This window comes from Trichosurus vulpecula, chromosome 8 (assembly GCF_011100635.1).
Source record: "Trichosurus vulpecula isolate mTriVul1 chromosome 8, mTriVul1.pri, whole genome shotgun sequence".
Taxonomy (NCBI): domain Eukaryota; kingdom Metazoa; phylum Chordata; class Mammalia; order Diprotodontia; family Phalangeridae; genus Trichosurus; species Trichosurus vulpecula.
The window spans coordinates 168,250,216-168,268,829 of record NC_050580.1 but is presented as its reverse complement, the minus strand read 5'-3'; the positions used below and the strand labels follow the sequence as shown (position 1 = coordinate 168,268,829).

The following is an 18,614-nucleotide window of genomic DNA, read 5'->3' as shown; positions in this document are numbered from 1 at the left end:
TGGCTTGAGTCTGGCAAAGCGGCCCAGAACTTTCTGCCTTCAGCTCATGTTGAACCTTGCCCCTGTTTGTCTGGCCTAATGTCACCCACCGGCCTGTGTATGCCGCTTCACCCCAGCTCCATCCCCCATTGACTTCAGCAGCCATCTCCCCACGTCCCCACCATGGCCTATAGGGAGGTCCCTGAATATCCTCAGGACTGGCAGCTCAGCTTTCCGATCTAATCCTCAACAGCAGGTACATCTTTGTCATTGTAGATCTCCCCTTTTTAGAGCTGTTAATTTCTGGAGTGATTCTGCAGTGATAGGCACCTCTAATCTCTGGGACCCGAGACTGCTTCAACCCATCTTGGGATTGCTTCCAGCAATGGAAGCCTAGTGAGGGGTGAGGCCCTTCCAGAGTCCTCCACTATATCCCTCCACTGCTTCCTCTGGGGAATGGAGGGGGCCCTCCCTGGCCAAACTTCTTCATTGTTTCTAATTCCCTCCTCTCTATAACTTGGTCCTCCAATTATATGATCATAGATTTAAAGCTAGGCATCTTAAAGATTGTCTAGTTCAATCCCCTCATTTTACATATGAGAAAACTGAGACCCAGAGAAGTTGACTTGCCCAAGACCACAAGGTAATAATAACAGCATTTATATAGCACCTATATGGGCCAAGTACTTTACAAATATTATCTCACTGGATCCTCACAATCCCAGGAGTTAGATATTATTATCTTCATTTTATAGCAGAAGAAACAGAGACAAACAGAAGTTAAGTGACTTGTGCAAGGACACACAGCTAGTAAATGTCTGAGGCTAAATCTGAATTCAGATCTTCCTGACTCCAGGTCCACTGCCCTATCCACTCACTGTTCCATCTATCTGTTAAATGATTAAGATGGAATTTGAACCCAAATTCTCTGCCTCCAAATCCAGCAATTTTTCCATCATAACTCACTACCTGATCTGCCCTCAGTCATCTTGCCTGTGTAACTGAGGGCGCTAGAATGATGGAACAGTCCCCATCATGTGAGACGGGATCCTAATGCATTGATTTATATAGAGCAAGAGGTTAAATCGACCTAATGCTAATCATTAAACCTTATTGTGACCAACAGGGGGCAGTGAAGTAGAAAGCTGAAGGTGTAGTGTTAACAGATATTAGGGGCAATGTCCCGTTCTTAACTAGGTTGCTGCCCAAGAACTTTTTTTTTCATTTACAGCTAACACCAGGGAAAGGAATATGCCAAAGTTTGGGGAGGGGAGAAATGGGGGAGGTCGAAGTCACATCCCTTGGTGCTAATATAGTTCAGTGGATTGCCTAGAGGAAATAAAACTGTTGAAGTCAGAACTCTATCTCTCTGGCCAAGGAGAGTTGGAAGGATACTAAAGCCTGAAGGTTGTGAAAGTTCAAGAATGCTTTTAGAAATTTTTAAAGCATGTAAATTAGGTAGATAGGCAGGGGAATGCTGGATTCTGGAGAATCCTAAAAGCTAGACCTACATAATGAATGCAGCAATAGGAAGAAGCCTTTGTAGGGTCTTTATTTATAGGATTGTAGGTTTAGAGATAGAATGGCTCTTAGAGAATATATAGTTCAACCCTCCGATTTCACAAATAAATAAGCTGAAGCCCAGAGAGTGAAGTCATTTGCCCAAGGTCATAGAATCACAGACTCTCCAAGTGAACAGAGACTTCAGAGGTCATTTAGCCTGGCTTCAGGCTGGACAATGAAATAACAAATTTCTCCGGGGCTCAGTTTCCTTATTTGTGAGATAAGGGATTTGTACTCAATTGCTTCTAAAGTTCCTTTTAGCCCTACATTATGTTCTTAATTATTCAATGTTTCCCTAGGTACTTTTATTCCCTCTAAAATCTTAGCTCATCATCCCCTCCTCTAACCCCTGCTTGCCTGAGATTGACCTACAAGGGTGCTCTGGACAAGAATAGCAACTGATATTTATTTAATGTTTTAAATTTACATAATTTCATTTAATCATTTGACAATTTATCCATATTCCAATTCTAGTTTCAGTCTTGGAACAACTAGTTGGCTCAAAGGATAGAGCGCTGGGCCTGGAGTCAGGAAAACTCACCTTCCTGAGTTCAAATCCAACCTCAGACAGTTACTAGCTATGTGACCTTGGACAAGTCGCTTAACCCTTGTTGCCTTGGTTTCCTCATCTGTAAAATGAGCTAGAGAAGGAAATGGCAAACCACTCCATTATCTTTGCCAAAAAAACCCCAAATGGGGTCAGGAAGAGTCAGACACAACTGAAAAAACGACTGAACAAGTCTTAACCAATCAAGAAACCTCTTGCTCTATATTTTGTCCTTACATGATAAGAACAGATTAAAGAATGAACTAAAAGGAGGAGACGCTGGGAGCAGAAGGCTCAGCTTGGAAGCAGATTTAGTAATTCAGGCATTAGTGAATGAGGGAAAGCAGCCAGAAATAAAGAGTGCAAGTACCAAGGATCTATAATCAGGATCACACAAAACCCGATAGCTATCACGTTGAAGGAGAGGAGAGCTTTACCTTAGACAATGTCAGAAAAATTAAGTATTTCCCCACTTCTAGAGTAAGGAAATGGAATTGTCCTCAAGCCCAGAGAATTATAGGACTATCTCAAGTAAATTTAAAAAAAAACAACAACCTAGGTGGAAACATTCTCCATGAATGCAAATCACAGGCAACTCATGTGTAAGGCACTGAGATATTAAGTGAACAGGATCACACAGCCAGTGTGTGCCAGAAGCAGGACTGGAACCAAGGTCTTCCTAACTCTAAAATCGACTCTCTTTCTCTCCACTGCCTTTCTCCCCAGACACTCATGCTAATAGAACTGCAAAGAGTGGGCAGACTAGAGAGAAAAACCAGAGTTCTAGCACTTGCACCAGGCAAACAAAACTCGTGGCTTTCTTTTCCCTGAAAAACATGGTCACTACAGTAGCTACAAGTCATAGGGCCAAACAATGGAGGGCATTCATTAGTGACCGTTATATCAAACTTGCAGACCTCACTTTCTCTAAGTAGCGTGGAGGCAAAATGATTGAGCCACAGCAGGAACTTTTCCTGGGAAATGAAGACTGGACTTTGTTGTACTTCTAACACTCCATTCTTCTAGCTCTGACAAATAAAATTTTCCCCAAGAAAACATGTTTTGGTGAGGCTTGCTTGAGGAAAGATTTTTCTTGCATTCCATTATCTAAAAATTGAATTCCACACAAAAATAGAAATAGACAAAATCCTTACCCATGCTTTGGGGATTGTGTTTTTTTATGTTACCACTCTCTAAGCAGCACTTTCCTCATTCATAAAATAAAGATAATATTAACTAGCGCTTACCTTGCAGCGTTGTGAGAATCAGATGAGAAGATATACATAAAGGACTTAACAAAATTTAAATCAATACATAAATGGTGGCTTTTATGTAATTATTATACAGTATGTAATTATACTATTCACCATATATAATCATGTAATAATAATACTTGTTCCCTTCTCCTACCTTAGACTGTTTCAAAAAAAAGATTAAGAGGCCACAGGCAGAATTATAAGGTGGCAAAATCCTTTCACTCTTATAAAACCTTTAAAATGAGAGTCCCCTACATGGTATGTACATACACACACACACACACACACATATGCACGCACGTGCGCACGTGTGCGCATGTACACACGCATTTTAAAAAGCTGTATTTTTTTAATTTTAATATAATAGTCATTTGGAGTGTACCTCCAACCTAATCTCTTTGACTGCTTGTAACAAAGAAAAAAAGATTCAGTAAAATCAACTGAGACAGTGACCATGTTTGGCAGTGTAGTCAACATTCTACACCTACAATCCCCCACCTCTCCATCAAAAGGAGATGCTTTTCATCATTTGCTCTCCTCAAGATAGCTCAGTATGCTCAGAGTTGTTGTTGTGTGGGTTTTTTTTAACCTTCTCAGGGTTTTTTCCTTCTTCACTCTGTATCAATTCATTCAGGTCTTCCTACCTGTAATGATACATAGTGAAACACATCAAAAAATAGTCTTTAATCCTGGACAGCTTGGCTTCTTGGCTATTCAAAAAAATTTAGATTAAGAAAATGATTAGGGGCAGCTAGGCACAGGGAATAGAGGACCAGCCTTGGAGTCAGGAGGACCTGAGTTTGAATCTGGCCTCAGATACTTAACATTTATTAGCTGTGTGACCTTAGGCAAGTCACTTAATCCCAATTGCCTTGCCTTCTCCCCTCAAAAGAAAAAGAAGAAAATGTTTAACTTTTAATAGCTGAAATCAAGCATGAAAGCTTTGCAGTTACATATACAAACTTTTTAAAAGGGAAAAGACAGAAGAATGAAAGAAAATAATCAGAAATCAGACACTGAGGAGGAAAAGGTCTTTGTGAAGCCAATAAATATCTTGGAAAAATATAATGAAGTAAGCACCAGATAATTTTCCCAAGCTCTGTTACATCTAGGTCTTATAAAATCTTCAGATGGTATTAGTGACATTCTTGGGTCAGTGTGTTTGGATTCTATGGCAACAGTTCTCATCTTTTGTCCCCAGTAGATAATGTGCCTAAATTTATATTTAAGAATGCTGTATCATACAGAGTTACCCTTCCTCCTTACACATACGGACATAAGGGCCTTTGCCAAACGGGTGAGTCACTGGGTAGGTTGAACTTGGTGATCTCTAAGGTTCCTCCTAGTTCTAGCATCTCATGAGTCCGTTATTGATTGTCCAGCTATACTGTATAAGGGGCAGCAGCTAAGTGGAACAGTGGATAGAAATTAAGCCTAGAGTCAGGAAGACCTAAATTCAAATCCTGCTTCAGGCATTTACTAGCTATGTGACCCTGGCCAAGTCATTTAACCTCTTTCAGCCTCAGTTGCCTTATCTGTAAAAATGAAGACAATAATACCTCACAGGGTTATTGTAAGGATCAATAAGATAACATGGATAAAGAACCTTACACACCTTGAAATTCTATATACATGCTAGATATTATTTTAGCGTAACTCCTTTCTAGCGCTGGTGTCAGGAGACAAGACTAACCCCTAACCAAGTTGCAAGGGTTTCAAGGCAAATGTAAATTGAGTGGACTCTGGGCTTGTCCAAAGACTGGCCTAGCTAAGGTCCCACAGAATAGCACCACCTTGGATGAAAGGTGGCGGATTTTTCAACTACTACAACCACCTACTAAGTTACATAGGGGCTACATGTATACTACCTAAGAGATTACAATTATTTGAAGTGCCAAAATAACTATGATTTAGGGATTAATTGTATTTTAATGCAACATAAATTATTTGAATGCAATTTGCCAGATTCCCCCAAAGTAATGGTGTTCCTGGCACAGGAAGTATTTATAGGCTAATTAAGCAGTTTTAGAGCTAGTAGGGGACTTAGAGATCATTAAGTCAAGCCCCCTAATTTTAGAGAAGAAGAGACTGAGGCTCGGAAAGGTTAAGTGACTTGCCCAGGGTTACCTAGCCAGCCATTGTTCGAGCCACGATTTAAAAGTAAGATGTTCAGCCTCTTTTCTGGTCATGGCTTTCAAGTAAACTAATGATTCTTAAATTATTTCTCCTGATCTGTTTGCTAGGTCATTTTTTTATAATAGATACCTTGTGTTTTCTTCTGTTTTTTAGTCCTTTGTGTGTGTTTTAATATTTCTTGTTTCATGGAGTCATTAACTTCTATTTGGTCCATTCCAATTTTGTCATTTGGGTAAGGTTTTGTACCCCTTGCACTAAACTGTTAATTCTCTTTCCAAGTCTTTCTTCCCTCTAGCATTCTTGTTTCATTTACAAAATCATTTTTAAACTCTCTTAAAAGTTCCTGCTTAATTTATTTAAGGAATTCTAGTTGAACTTCTGTCAAACCTATATTTGTCTTTGAGGCTTTGTAGATGTTTTGAAGTCATTCTCTTTTGGGGGTATCATGTCTTGGGTATCACTGTCATCTTAATCCGTCTTTATGGTAAGAGCCTTATTTTGCTCATTCTTCTAGCCTTACTTCCTGAATTAAGCACTTCTGGAATGTCTGGACCTTGCTTGGCCTTGTTTTGTATTTTCTCAGTCCTACTTGTCTAACTGTTCCTCCTCAGTCTCCTTTCCTGGATCTTTGCCAAGGAAAAGTAGGTGTCCCCCAGGACTCTGTGCTGGACCCTCTTCTCTTCCTCCTTTATACTATGTCACTTGGTGATCTCATCAGCCCCTGTGGTTTTAATTATCATCTTTATGCTGATGATTCTTAGATCTACTTACCGAGCCCTAACTATTCGCCTAACTTCCAGACTCATATCTCCATTTGCCTATTAGACATCTCAAACTAGATGTCACATAGACATCTTAAACTCATCATATCTAAAGCTGGACTCATTATCTTTCCCCCAACATCATCCCTGTTTTCCAACTTCCCTGTTACTGTCGAGGTCACCCAGGCTCACGACCTGTGTGTCATCCTCAGCACCTCACTCTCTTTCATCCCCTATATCCAATCTGTTGCTAAGTCCTGTCAATTTTATCCTCACGATAGTTCTCTCATATATTCCCTCCTCTTCTCCAACACTACCACCACCCTAGTGCGGGCCCTCATCACCTTAGACCTAAACCATTGCAGCAGACTACTGATTGGTTTCCCACTTCAGGTCTTCCCCCACTCCAATCCATCCTCCACTCAGCTGTCAAATTAATCTTCCTAAAGCACAAAGAAAGGCAGAGAAAAAAAGACTAAAAACTTATTTCTTGAGATAAGTGAGTTTATCCTTGTCTGGCAAAGAAGCATATAGAAACGTTGTGAAAAGAGACTGGTATCCTAGAAGAAGTGAATGGTGGAGTTGTGTTTCCAGAATTTAGAAGTCATCAGTTGTAGTGATGGCTAAAGGGAGATCTGGGCTATGATTTTTCTCACAACTGACATATTTATTTTGAATCATGTGTTTTTGTTTTATTATTGATTATTCATATAAACTAATATAAATAGTATACTATGGTCAGTAACCTGCATGCTTATTTAAGCCTAGGAGATCAGGGGCTTCGTTATATAGATAAATGTCTATATATTTCTATTTGTATAGATATCTACAGATATATATACAGAGAGAGAGAGAGACAGACAGACAGGCAGGCAGGCAGGCAGGTAGGCAGAGAGAGACACAGAGAGAGAAAGACAGAGACAGAGGAGCAAAAACTTAGGAGAAAAAAATTGGCTCAATTAATTAAATAATATTTAACAAACTGGGGTGTGGGCTCAAAGATGAATGATTAGTGAGAAATGTTGTAATTTTAATAATTAATAAGAAAATATGAAAACACACCTATTGATTGTCTTAGAATCCAGAAAGAGAAAAATGAATAAGTAAAATGAGTTAGTCCCCATGATTTTGAGGACCACTTTTGATAGGGCCCAAGAAAGTAGGGAGGCTTAGATTTGCTAGTTCCCATTGATGCTCACTTCTAAGCTTTTTCTTTTTAAAAATAGATTTTTTTATATTTTCATATGGCCTACATTTGCCTTTCTATTCCTCCCTCTCAGAGAGCTGTCTCTTTTTTTTGGGGGGGGGGGAGGGCGGGGAAGGCAGGGCAATTGGGGTTAAGTGACTTGCCCAAGGTCACACAGCTAGTAAGTGTGTAAAGCGTCTGAGGCCGGATTTGAACTCAGGGCCTCCTGATTCCAGGGCCAGTTCTCTACTCACTGTGCCACCTAGCTGCCCCAGAGAACCATCTCTTAAAACAAATAACTTTTTAAAAAAAGAAGAAGAAAAAAATCAGCAAAACCAATGAACACACAAAAAATATGAAATTATGTGTAATGTTCCATGAACTATGGTTTCTGCAAAGAAGTTGGCAGAGGTATCACTCATATCTCTTCTTTGGGACAATCTTAGTCTTTAGAATTTTGCACAATTCAATTTCAAATGTTCTGTGGTGGTTGCTTTTTCTATGAACGCTATTGGAGTTGTTGTGTAGGTTGTTTTCCTGACTGCTTACTTCACCTTGCATCAGTTCATATAAATTTTTCCAAGCTTCTCTGTCTTTATTGTTTGTCATTTCTTGCCAAACAGTGATATTCCTTCCATAATAACAGCTAATATTTGTATAGTGTTTATTACCTGATAGGAACTGTGCTAAGCACTCTATAATGATTATCTCATTTGATTCTCACAACAACTCTGGGAAGTAAGTTCTATCATTATCCCCATTTTTCAGATGAAGAAACAGGGTTAAGTGACTTGTCTAAGGTCACATGCAGCTAGTAGGTATCTGAGGTCTGATTTGAACTCAAGTTTTCTTGACTCTGGACCTAACATTCTATCCATTGTGCCACCTAGCCAGCCATCACATTCATCTACCATAATTTGTTTAACCAGTTTCCAATAAATGGGCATCTATCTTATTTTCTGTACTTTCCTAACATAAGAAGTGTCATAAACATATTAGCTATCTGGAGCCTTTCTTTTTGTCCATGACCTCCTTGGGGGATAGGCCTCACAATGGACTCTCCTCTTCACTGGTAACTCTTCTCTGGTTGGTGCTTGCCACTGATGATGCTTCACCATTTCCTCTAAATGTTTTGGGTTTCCTTGCTCTTGGGGGCAGCTGGATAGAGTGCTAGGCCTGAAGTCAATTCCTGAGTTCAAATCTGGCCTCAGATACTTACTAGCTGTGTGACCCTGGGCAAGTCACTTAACCCTGTTTGCCTCACTTTCCCTATCTGTAAAATGAACTAGAGAAGGAAATGGCAAACCACTCCAGCATCTTTGGCAAGAAAACCCCAAATGGGGGTCACAAAAGTTGGACATGACATAAAACGACTAAACAACAACAAACTTCCTGACTCCAGGCCCTGCACTCCATCCACTGTGCCACCGACCTACTTACTTGTTTATAGCCATAAGTTTTTGCATTTGTTGTATGTATGGTATTTAACCTTACAGTTACTGCGTTACCCTTGCCTGATTCTTTCTCTTTCCTGGTGTCAAAAATCTGACCCACTGTGAGATCATTTCTCATCCTCTTTCCTCCCAGATTGCCTAAATGTCACATTTATTTGACTTCCAACCTATTTTTTATTCTAGCCTGTCTTATTTTCTAAGACCTCCTCAGGAGATGCTTAAGCTTCTTTTCTGGTAAAAATCATTAAAAGTTTCCTCAAAGGAGATCCATCTTAGTTGCAAATTCAATGTCTTTTATTACCTACATGTGACAGTGTAGTCCCTGTTGAAGTGGATTCTGATTTTTTTTGTCTACTTCTGTCATGTAGGTTCAATCAAAATATTCCGGGGAAACTGAGCCAATTAGAAGCCTAATAGAAATCAAATTCTTTCAAGTAAAAACTTTGCTAGCTTTGATATATGATTATACGTCTAATATTTGGGACTGCTATATATTATTGTCATTTGTTGGAGGAGGAGCCTTTCCCAAATAGAGGTTTGGTTTTTCTTCAGAGTGCACAAGAACTTTTTGGTAATCCTTTGCACTGTATGGCTAATGTATCATTTATTCTTAGGGCTTCCTGGGGCCATAGGACATCAAGGGGAGAAAGGAGAAAGGGGAGACCCTGGTGAATTAGGCTTGCCTGGAAATGATGGTCCCCCAGGAGAGAAAGGCGAAAGAGGAGAAAAAGGGGACAAGGGCGACCCATCCAACGATGTGCTTCCTACAGGTAAGGGTTCAACCACTTTGGCTCATTCAGTTACGATTATTTCTATTCAGATAAGAGGCAGACATAGCATAGTGGATAAGGAGCTGGCCTCCGCAGTATGCAGAGAAGGTAAGGTCTGCAAGCTTGCTTCAGTGATCACTAGTCAACTATTCAACGACCGGCCTGATGACCTGTAGCTGTTATAGACAGTGGGGGTTTTTTTAGAGAAAAGAAAGCATGGGTTTTTGTCTTGTTTTGTTTTGTTTTGCCAAGTGGACACCAAGGTCATCCTTTGCATCCCAGGCCGTTGCCAGCCATCCTGACTTTGTCTTGCCCCTGGACTTTGGTGACTCTGGAAGAGAGAGTGAGGCTGACAACTTTGCAACTGTGCCTCACTTCAATTCGCAAGCAAGTCAGGACATTATCCATGATGTTATTGGCCTTCTTCAAAACAAAGATGAGCAACAATTTTTTTTTGCTCAGTCTGTGTACTAGAACCTTGGCTTCTCCATGCCCGCTCAGTGCAGAAAGTTTTACAGGCATGAGAGTTTGGGGAACAAAACAGTCTGGTATAGAAAATTGGGGCAACTTTGGTTTAAGGCCTGTCTCTGATACATACTGACAAGTCACCTACCCTTTCAGAGTTCTGGGAAACTCTCCAAGACTATAAATGGTGGGGAAAGTTACAGCTTGCATTGATAGAAGGAATTTCATCATACCTCAGTTCCCTGTATCAATAAAATCACAGATCTAGAACCTATCGCCAATATTTGAATAGCTAGAGCTTTATAAGTATAACATAAATATCCTCCTAACCAACCAGTGAAGTAGGTAGTGGAAGTGCATTATTGCATGATGAAGAGGCTGAGACCCAGAGAAATGAAGTGAATTGTCCAAGGTCCCACAGGTACTAAGGGATAGAGTCAGGATTTGAATCCAGGTCTCCTGAATCTGGTGCTTTTTTTTCTTTACAATATCACAATAAATACAAACACAGTGCGAGCAAGAAAAGCTGCCCTAAATATAAGATCATGTGATTTAATCAACAAGTCAGTTCAACAAGCATTTATTTATTAAGGGCCTACTATGTGCCAGGCACTAGGCTAAGTGCAGGGTATAAAAGAAAGGTTAAAAACAGTCTTTGCTCTCATAATCTAATGAAGAATTTGACATGTAAACAACTATGAGATAGGATAATTGGAGGAAATCTTGTAGGGAAGGAACTAGCACCAAGGGAGATCAGGAAAAGCTTTTTGCAGAAGGTGGAATTTTATTTGAGATTTGAAGGAAGCCAGAGAAACCAAGAGGGCAGCAAGGCTGTGCAATGGTTAGAGCACCAGGCCTGGGGTCAGGAAGAACCATCTTCCTGAGTTCAAATCCAGCCTCAGATACTTCCTAGCTGTGTGACCCTGGGCAAGTCAGTTCACCTCATTTGCCTCAGTTTCCTCATCTGTAAAATGAGCTGGAGAAGAAAATGCCAAACCACTCCAGTATCTCTGCCAAGAAAACCCTGAATGGGATCATGAAAAGTTGGACACAGCTGAAACAACTGAACAAAAGAAAAGGTTGGTTGGGTATTATCCCCGTTTTGCAGATGAGAAAACAGGTTATCTGAACTTCCTGCCTAGTTTAGAAGCACAGATTAGAAGAGATAGGATAGACACAGATAGAGGGAGAGAAAAAAAAACGATAGTAAATAGGGAAGAAGGAAACATCTCTATAAAAAGACACAGCCACCTAGGTCATCTTGTGTAGGAGTGTAAGGCCCTATAGTGTCTCAAGTTGCTTGAATTATAGCATGGTACAGTACCTGATGCTAATAATGGTAGCTCTGAGTCATCATGGAAAGGTTACATTATGTGCAATACATGCTGTTTTGGAAGGCAGGAAAGTATGTGGCACATTTTAGGAAGATTTCTATCTAAAATACCTTAAAAAGTAAGGCTTGGGAGGATAAAGTATTCCTTTGGAAAGGATGAAGCAATATATAAACACGGGATTTTGGAGAGGTAGCATAGTACAGTGGTAGAGTCATGGGTTTGAAGTTAGAGGACCTGTATTCAAATCCCGGTCCTACAACTTACTCCCTGGGTGGCCTTAGGAAAATCACTTAACCTTTGGGGGCTTCCGTTTCCTCCTATATATGTGACCTTGGGTAGGAGGGAGAGAAGGAAGGAAAGAATGAGGAAAGGAAGGAAGGAAGGAAGCATTTATATAGCACCTATTATGTGCCAGACACTGTGCTAAGCACTTTATAAATATTATCTATATGATTTTCACAACAACCCTGGGAGGTAGGTGCCATTATTATACCCATTTTACAGACAAGGAAACTGAGGCATAGAAGAAGTAAGTGACTCGTCCAAGCTTGCCCAGCTAGTCAGTGAAAGAGCCAAGATACAAATCCGGCCCTTCTGATCGCGAGACCAGTGCTCTTTTCCACTGTGCACCATTGCCCCTTAAAAAGAGATTTCAATAATTAGATGACTAACAGATATCCTTTAGAATGTACCTCCCCGCTCTGAAAAGAATCTGTTGGAGGTCCAGCGCCTAGCCAGTAGGTACTAGTTTAGCCTTTAATGGAATATTTATTTGTGATGAAATAGATTGATCCTTTGCCCAAGTCCTACGTCAGTGTCTCATCAGGACAAGGACGTGGCCCAGGGTTTTTAAAGGTATGGGGAAAGCAGCAGCTGGGAGAGCCTCCCTTAAGAGGCAGAATGGAGGATGGGACATGGAATCAGGAAGACCTGAGTTCTGCCCCCACCTCAGACACTCAGTAACTGTGTAGCCCTGAGCAATTCATTTAAACCTTCTGGGGCTCAGTTTCCTTGCCTATAAAGTGAAGGGGTCAGAGTCATTAGTACCTCAGGCTGCTTCTGGGTCTACATCTATGATCCATTGAGGAAAAAGCTTCCCAACCTGCTTCTACTGTGTGGAACCAAAGCTCAGTCCATGACCATAACGTCTCTCACTCTCTTTTTCTATTTCTCTCTAGGTGCCAAAGGTGATCAAGGTCCCCCAGGCCTCCCTGGCCCTCCTGGACCCCCTGGCCCTCAAGGTCCGCCTGGCCCACCTGGAAGTAGAAAGGCCAAAGCCCAGCGCCAGCCAAATATGTTTAATGGCCAATGCACAGGTCACTAGAGCCCCTGGCCCCAGCTTGCCCTTCTTTGTTTCTTGGGACTTCAGTACCTCCCAATTACATATGCGTTATTAACCTCATTTTGCAGATGAGAAAACTGAGGAACACTAGGGTTAAGTGACTTGCCCAGGCTTGCCCAGCTGGTTAAACACAAATCCAGGTCTTCTCACCCCAAAGTCATTTCTCTTTCCACAGCACCACACTGCTCCTTGATGACCGAAAGCAGTAGTTGGAGGGCTAACAGATGTCCTTTAGAATAGACTCTTAGCCCCCTCCACCATTACCTCCCAAAATTCTATGTAATGCTCAGTAGATATTAGTTCAGTTTACCCTCAGGCTTTGTAGGTAAATGCAGAAAAAGTCAAACTGAAAAGATTCTTATCCAAAGGTAACTGCTTCCCCATAAACAAAGATGTTTATCAGAGACTGAAGCAGGAACAGCCAGGGACAAATCACAGTTGAATTCAAATTTGTACCTAAGCCCTCTTCTTCCTTGCCCGGCAACTCTACTGGATCCTTCAGATTCCTTCTTTCTTTGCCCAAATACATGCCCCCCCCCCTGCCCCAAACCCATCCAAATCTCTCCATTTCTGTGTCCTTTAGAGACTTTGTGCTTTCCAAGGAAGGAATGGGCCTGACTGGGGCATCTGTTATTTTTTGTTTACATATACAAAGCTATTAGTGTGGAAGATATAAGCCCATATTTAGAGATGGAAGACCATTAACATCAAGACTCCCTCAGATCAAGAGGACAGGTTTGTTGGCCAATTTGAAAAGCAAGGGTTTTTTTAATTAATTAGGAAGAGAGAGACTATTTCGATTTAAAAAAAAAAACCTCTTAGGGAAGATAAGATGTAGAAATACATGTCTCAACCCTACTTCCCACATGCTAGGGACCATCTTAGACAAAGCTGGGTATATGAAAGCCTATTAGCATGTGTGAACTGAAAATTCTCTGGGATGCCTATAAAAGGACCTCTTAGGTCAACATACTGAAAAAACGATGATCCCTGAGACATAGAATCCTATGGTTGGATCCAGACAGACCCATAGGATGGTTGGATCAAGACAGACCCTTAGGATGGCTGGTCTCTTCCTTTGCCTCCATATTGCAGCTGATTTCAGAATCTGCCTGTGGAGTTATCATCCATTTGACCCAGTGTGCAATGCTGGTACTCAGGGAGCTGCACCTCCCCCTTCTTTCTGGAAGACGCATTAAGGCAACACCCAGCTGTTGGTGAATGTATGTTTTAAAAGATGCCCTCCCCTCAGTGAAGCTGGATTACAGTGCTCGTCACCAGTCGGGAATCATTTTCTCTCTCTGCATAACTACACCTTTTCTGATATTCAGCACTACCCGCTCCATTAACATTGTCCCCCTTTGTCAAGGCTTCTTTCAGAGAATGAACTGCAGCAATCAACTCTGGGTGAATAAGAGGGACTTTGCCAAAGCATTCGTGGAGTTTTAATTTGCCAGATGCATTACTAGCCAGTGATGGTTGGTTCCCGGAGAAGCTCTTTATGCCGCTTAGTATATCGACAAAGAGGCAGGGTCAGTTGTGTCCACCCAAGTATTGTGGGGGGGAGGGGGGAACTACTTTCAGTGAGATGCTATTATCTCCCTTCGTCTTTGAGGTAAATGCATTCTATTCTCCTTATCAAGCCTCCTTCATTTGAATCTCTCTCTCTCTCTCTCTCTCTCTCTCTCTCTCTCTCTCTCTCTCTCTCCCTCCCTCCTTATCACCCTCTCCTTCCCTCCTTCTCTCTCTTTCCCTCCCTCTTTCTCTCTGTCCATCCGTGTTTTTCTCTGTGTGTCTCTCTGTGTCTGTCCATCTGTGTCTGTCTCTCTCCTTCCCTCCCTCTTTCTCTGTGTGTGTGTGTCTCTCTGTCTGTCTCTGTGTCTCTCTGTCTGTCCCTGTCTCTGTCTGTCTGTCTCTCTGCACACACACACACACACACACACACACACACACACACACACACACTACTATTCCCTCCAGCTCCCAACCATAATGATGGTTCAGATTTTTCCATGCAACAGAAAAGGATCATCAGTTTCTAATCTGCTTGCTTGCCTTAGGCCCAAGGCTAAGGTCAAAGCTACTGAGGGTAGCCTTGCTGGTAGTGATAGAAGGCTCCTGATGAAGGCTTACAAGAACATGATAACTACGGGGCAGTCACAACAGAATCCCCAGAGAGCTGTCTTCAAGGAGAGAAGTACTTCACAAAGAATTTTGTCCCTGGAAGGGACCTTAGATACCATTTAGTCCAACCCCCACTTTTTATGGGTAAGAAAATGACTTACTTTTGCTATGAATTACCTCTTGGCATCTTAGACTCGTAATTCTTGTTGGTAAAAGGAGCCTTAGAGATCATCCAAACCTCTCACTTTACAGACAAAGAAATCGAAGCCCACAAAGGTGAAGTCACACTCCTGGGTATGCAGGGAGTAACAGAGCAGAGACTTGAACCCCAGTGTCAGAGCTCTCTTTCAAACACTACGCTATTTTGCCTTCTTAGTTTCAGTGCCTTTGGTATGACATTTCTCAAGATAATGGAAGGTGCTCCACAGTGAACAGAAGTATTAGCTGATGGAGCCTAGAAACTGAGACCACTTCCTTTGGCTGGGATTCTCCAGCTTGTTGGCCCCTCGGTCTGAGGAGTCAGTTCCTCATCTTCTCCACATCATATATGGGTCCCAGACTTATCCATTCATCACCTAGAGGATGGTCAGAGACATTATTATTTGGGGAGGTAGCACCCCTCTTTCCACCATGACTCAGGTACCAAGAAAGCTTTTTTAAGCTCTCTAATGACTCCCACTCACCTTTCATCATGTTTCCGGGCACTGGTGAGGTATGTAGACAATGAGGAGAAAAGTGCTTTAATGTAGAGTGTGTGAAGGGGAGTCATGTGAAATAAAGCTATAAAGGTAGGGTAGTCAGATTATGTAGTGGGTTAAATGATGAATTTACACTGAATGCAAGGGTTTATAGGGAGCCACACAAGGTGTTTGAGCAGGAGTGAAATCCTATTCATTTCAGGCATGGGGCACTCAGTACAGAGGCAAGGGGTAAGAGGTATCATGTGTGAAGAACAGCAAGAAGGCCAAGGCATGTGTGTATTGAAAATTCTCTGCGATGCCTGAAAAAGACCAATGTACCTAGATCATAGGGCATGTAGAAGTGGGCAAAAATTAAGAGAATTGAAAAGGAAGGAAGGGCCAGGCTGTGAAGAGCTTTAAATGCTAAACAGGGGACTTGATACATCATGAAGATCACTGTGCGTGGGTCTCGCTAACTCCCTTGTCCTCCTCTGCCTGGGTCATTCCAAATGAACATTTGATTGGGAAAAACAGAGCCTACAATAGGGAAACATCATGAAATGTTGGAAACAGAGCCTCTTTCTCATTAGGAAATGAAAAGCATTGAAGCCCACGTTCAGAAATGGATTTGCACACTTTGAGCTAATTCATCTCTTTGAGAACTTGTTGTCTTTGTAGCGTAAGACCTGGAACCTGGGGGAGGAGGGGGAAGGGATGGGGAAGAGGAAGAGATAGAGGGAGGGGGAAGCTCAGCTTTCAAGGTTGGGCTTAGCCTTTTTATGTAGCATAAGTTCTAAAAAGCATTAGAACCTCATTATATTCCTCTCCAAAGGCAGACTGTCTGTCTCTGTCTCTCTCTCTCTCCCCCCCCCCTCTCTCTGTCTCTCTGTCTCTCTCTTTCTCCCCCTCCTCTCTCTCTCTCTCCCTCCCTCCCTCCCCCCCCCTCTGTCTCCTCCCCATTTCTTCCCTCTCCTCCTCCCTTCCTCCCTCTCTCCCTTCCTCCCTTCCTCTTTCTGTCTCTCTTTCTCAGGCTATGGCTCTTTGTCTCTGACTCTCTCTCCCTTTCTCTCTCTGTCATCATCATCATCATCTACCTATCTACCTACTATTTTCTCTGTCTCTCTGTCTCTTTCTGTCTCTGTCTTTCTCTTTCTAGCTGTTTCTGTCTCTGTCACTCTGTCTCCTTCTGCTTATTTTAAGTTTTGGTGATCAGGTCATACCCAGCTTCCCCAGTAACACACCAAACAGTGTTAGACTATAGAGACCTGACTGGCTCATTGGATGGCCCCAGTTGTCAGGATGCTGGGCAAGCCTAACTGATCTGGGGCGTGGAAGAACAAGGCCCTCCTTGCATTCTGCAATAATTTATGGAACAATTACTGTGGATGAGGCACTCTGCTAAGTGCTGGGGATGCAAAAATAAATGCAACTTAAGCTTTGCCTTCAAGAAATCTACAATCTGATGGGAAGGGGACAAGCCCATAGCTATGATAATAGGAAGAGTGAGAGAAGTAGGAGGAAGAGTGCTACAGAAATTTTAGGAGCTAGTTCAGTAAGTATATAAATTGAATTGAAGGAGAGATTACTTTCTCTTGGTTGTAAGGAGGAAACTAAAGAGAAGGCTTCAAGAAGGAGGTGACATCCTTTTATGATCAAACACTAAGACCTTTCCCCTTGTATAGCTAAAAGTAGGATAGCTCATGCTCCAATAAAACTTAGTATTATAGTATTTTAAAGTTCAAAAGACATTAGGCACCATCTAACCCAGCCTCCTCCTTTTACGGACAGACGAGGAAACCAAAACCCAGGGAAGTAACATGATTTCTCCAAAGACCCAGTGGGAGTGAGCGGCAGAGCCAGGCTTGGAACCCTCAATTTTCTCACTGCAATCTGGAGCTTTTCCCTGGGAGTCAGAATCTTAAAGAACATAGAACTGAATCTCATTGGCTCATTGCCCAGATTATATCCCACCATTCAAATCATGACCCTATAACACAGCCTAATAGCTCCATTCCCACCAAAGGCCCAGTGTACTGTGGTTAGCCTATAAGGGAGGTGCTAGTCTGATTCCCCAAAGACTATATTATAACAGGAACCTACTACATTAGCTGGATCTGTTTTGTCTTATTTTTTTTTAACTCTTTAGGTGACGCATGTGCAGTGCCAAATGATGACACGCTGGCAGGAAAACCAGATGAGAAAGCCAGTGAACACCATTCTCTAAAAGCTGGTAACAGATTCTGTGTTCCCTGTTCTGAAATTCAGAAAGATGATGCCTCAAGGTCACAAATGATGGTAATGCTCCCTTTTGCTCTTTTGGCAGAATGTATCATTGCATCGATTGGAAGTCCCACCCTGGTGATAAAAGTGAAGAACACATTTGGAACCTGGATGAAAGAATCAGTGAACAAGAGTGATGAACGAATCTGGGTGACTGAACATTTCTCAGGTATCGATGCCTGCTACACGGATAAACATCTGTCTTCCAACTATACTGTTAAACCACTTTCTATCTCTGTTTAAAACTCTTACTGAGTTTTATTTAACAGTTATTTAATTAAGAGAGGGAATTGGTTTCTAAAAGCATAACTGACTAGAAAAGAAGTTCAGCTTTGACTTGCAATGGCTACCTTCAAGGGCTGCTGTGAAGAAAGCATTTTGTAAACCTTAAAGCACCATATAGATAGGAGTTTTTATTGTTTTTCTCCATAGAGGGGGTATGGAAGATCTTGGAAAAGAATCCCACAGCTGGAGAAAGCATAGATTAGCAGCAATCTGCAATGGCGAAGGAAGACTTTACTCCAGTTAGATGGCAGATCTATCTCAATCAATCAATAACTGATAGATTATTAAATTATTTTTTTAATGAAAAAACACTTATTTTATACAAAATCCCTTTATTGGGTTTCTCGACATCATTAATTAATTTATTTTTGGTTTTCAACATTCACTTCCACAAAATTTCAAGTTCCAAATTTTTTCATCTCTCCCCTCCCCCCACACCAAGACAGTGAGCA

The 18,614-nt window shown here is 41.6% G+C and overlaps 1 protein-coding gene across 1 annotated transcript in view; it reads left to right on the top strand.

Annotated features, from left to right (window-relative positions):
* Positions 1-18,614, top strand: part of GLDN (gliomedin) — an 81,034-nt gene that overhangs the window by 48,216 nt on the left and 14,204 nt on the right. The window contains exons 5-8 of the mRNA XM_036736940.1: positions 9,497-9,652; positions 12,630-12,767; positions 17,744-17,827; positions 17,921-18,046. Coding sequence (XP_036592835.1) covers positions 9,497-9,652; positions 12,630-12,767; positions 17,744-17,827; positions 17,921-18,046 — 504 coding nt within the window. The remainder of the gene's footprint in view (positions 1-9,496; positions 9,653-12,629; positions 12,768-17,743; positions 17,828-17,920; positions 18,047-18,614) is intronic.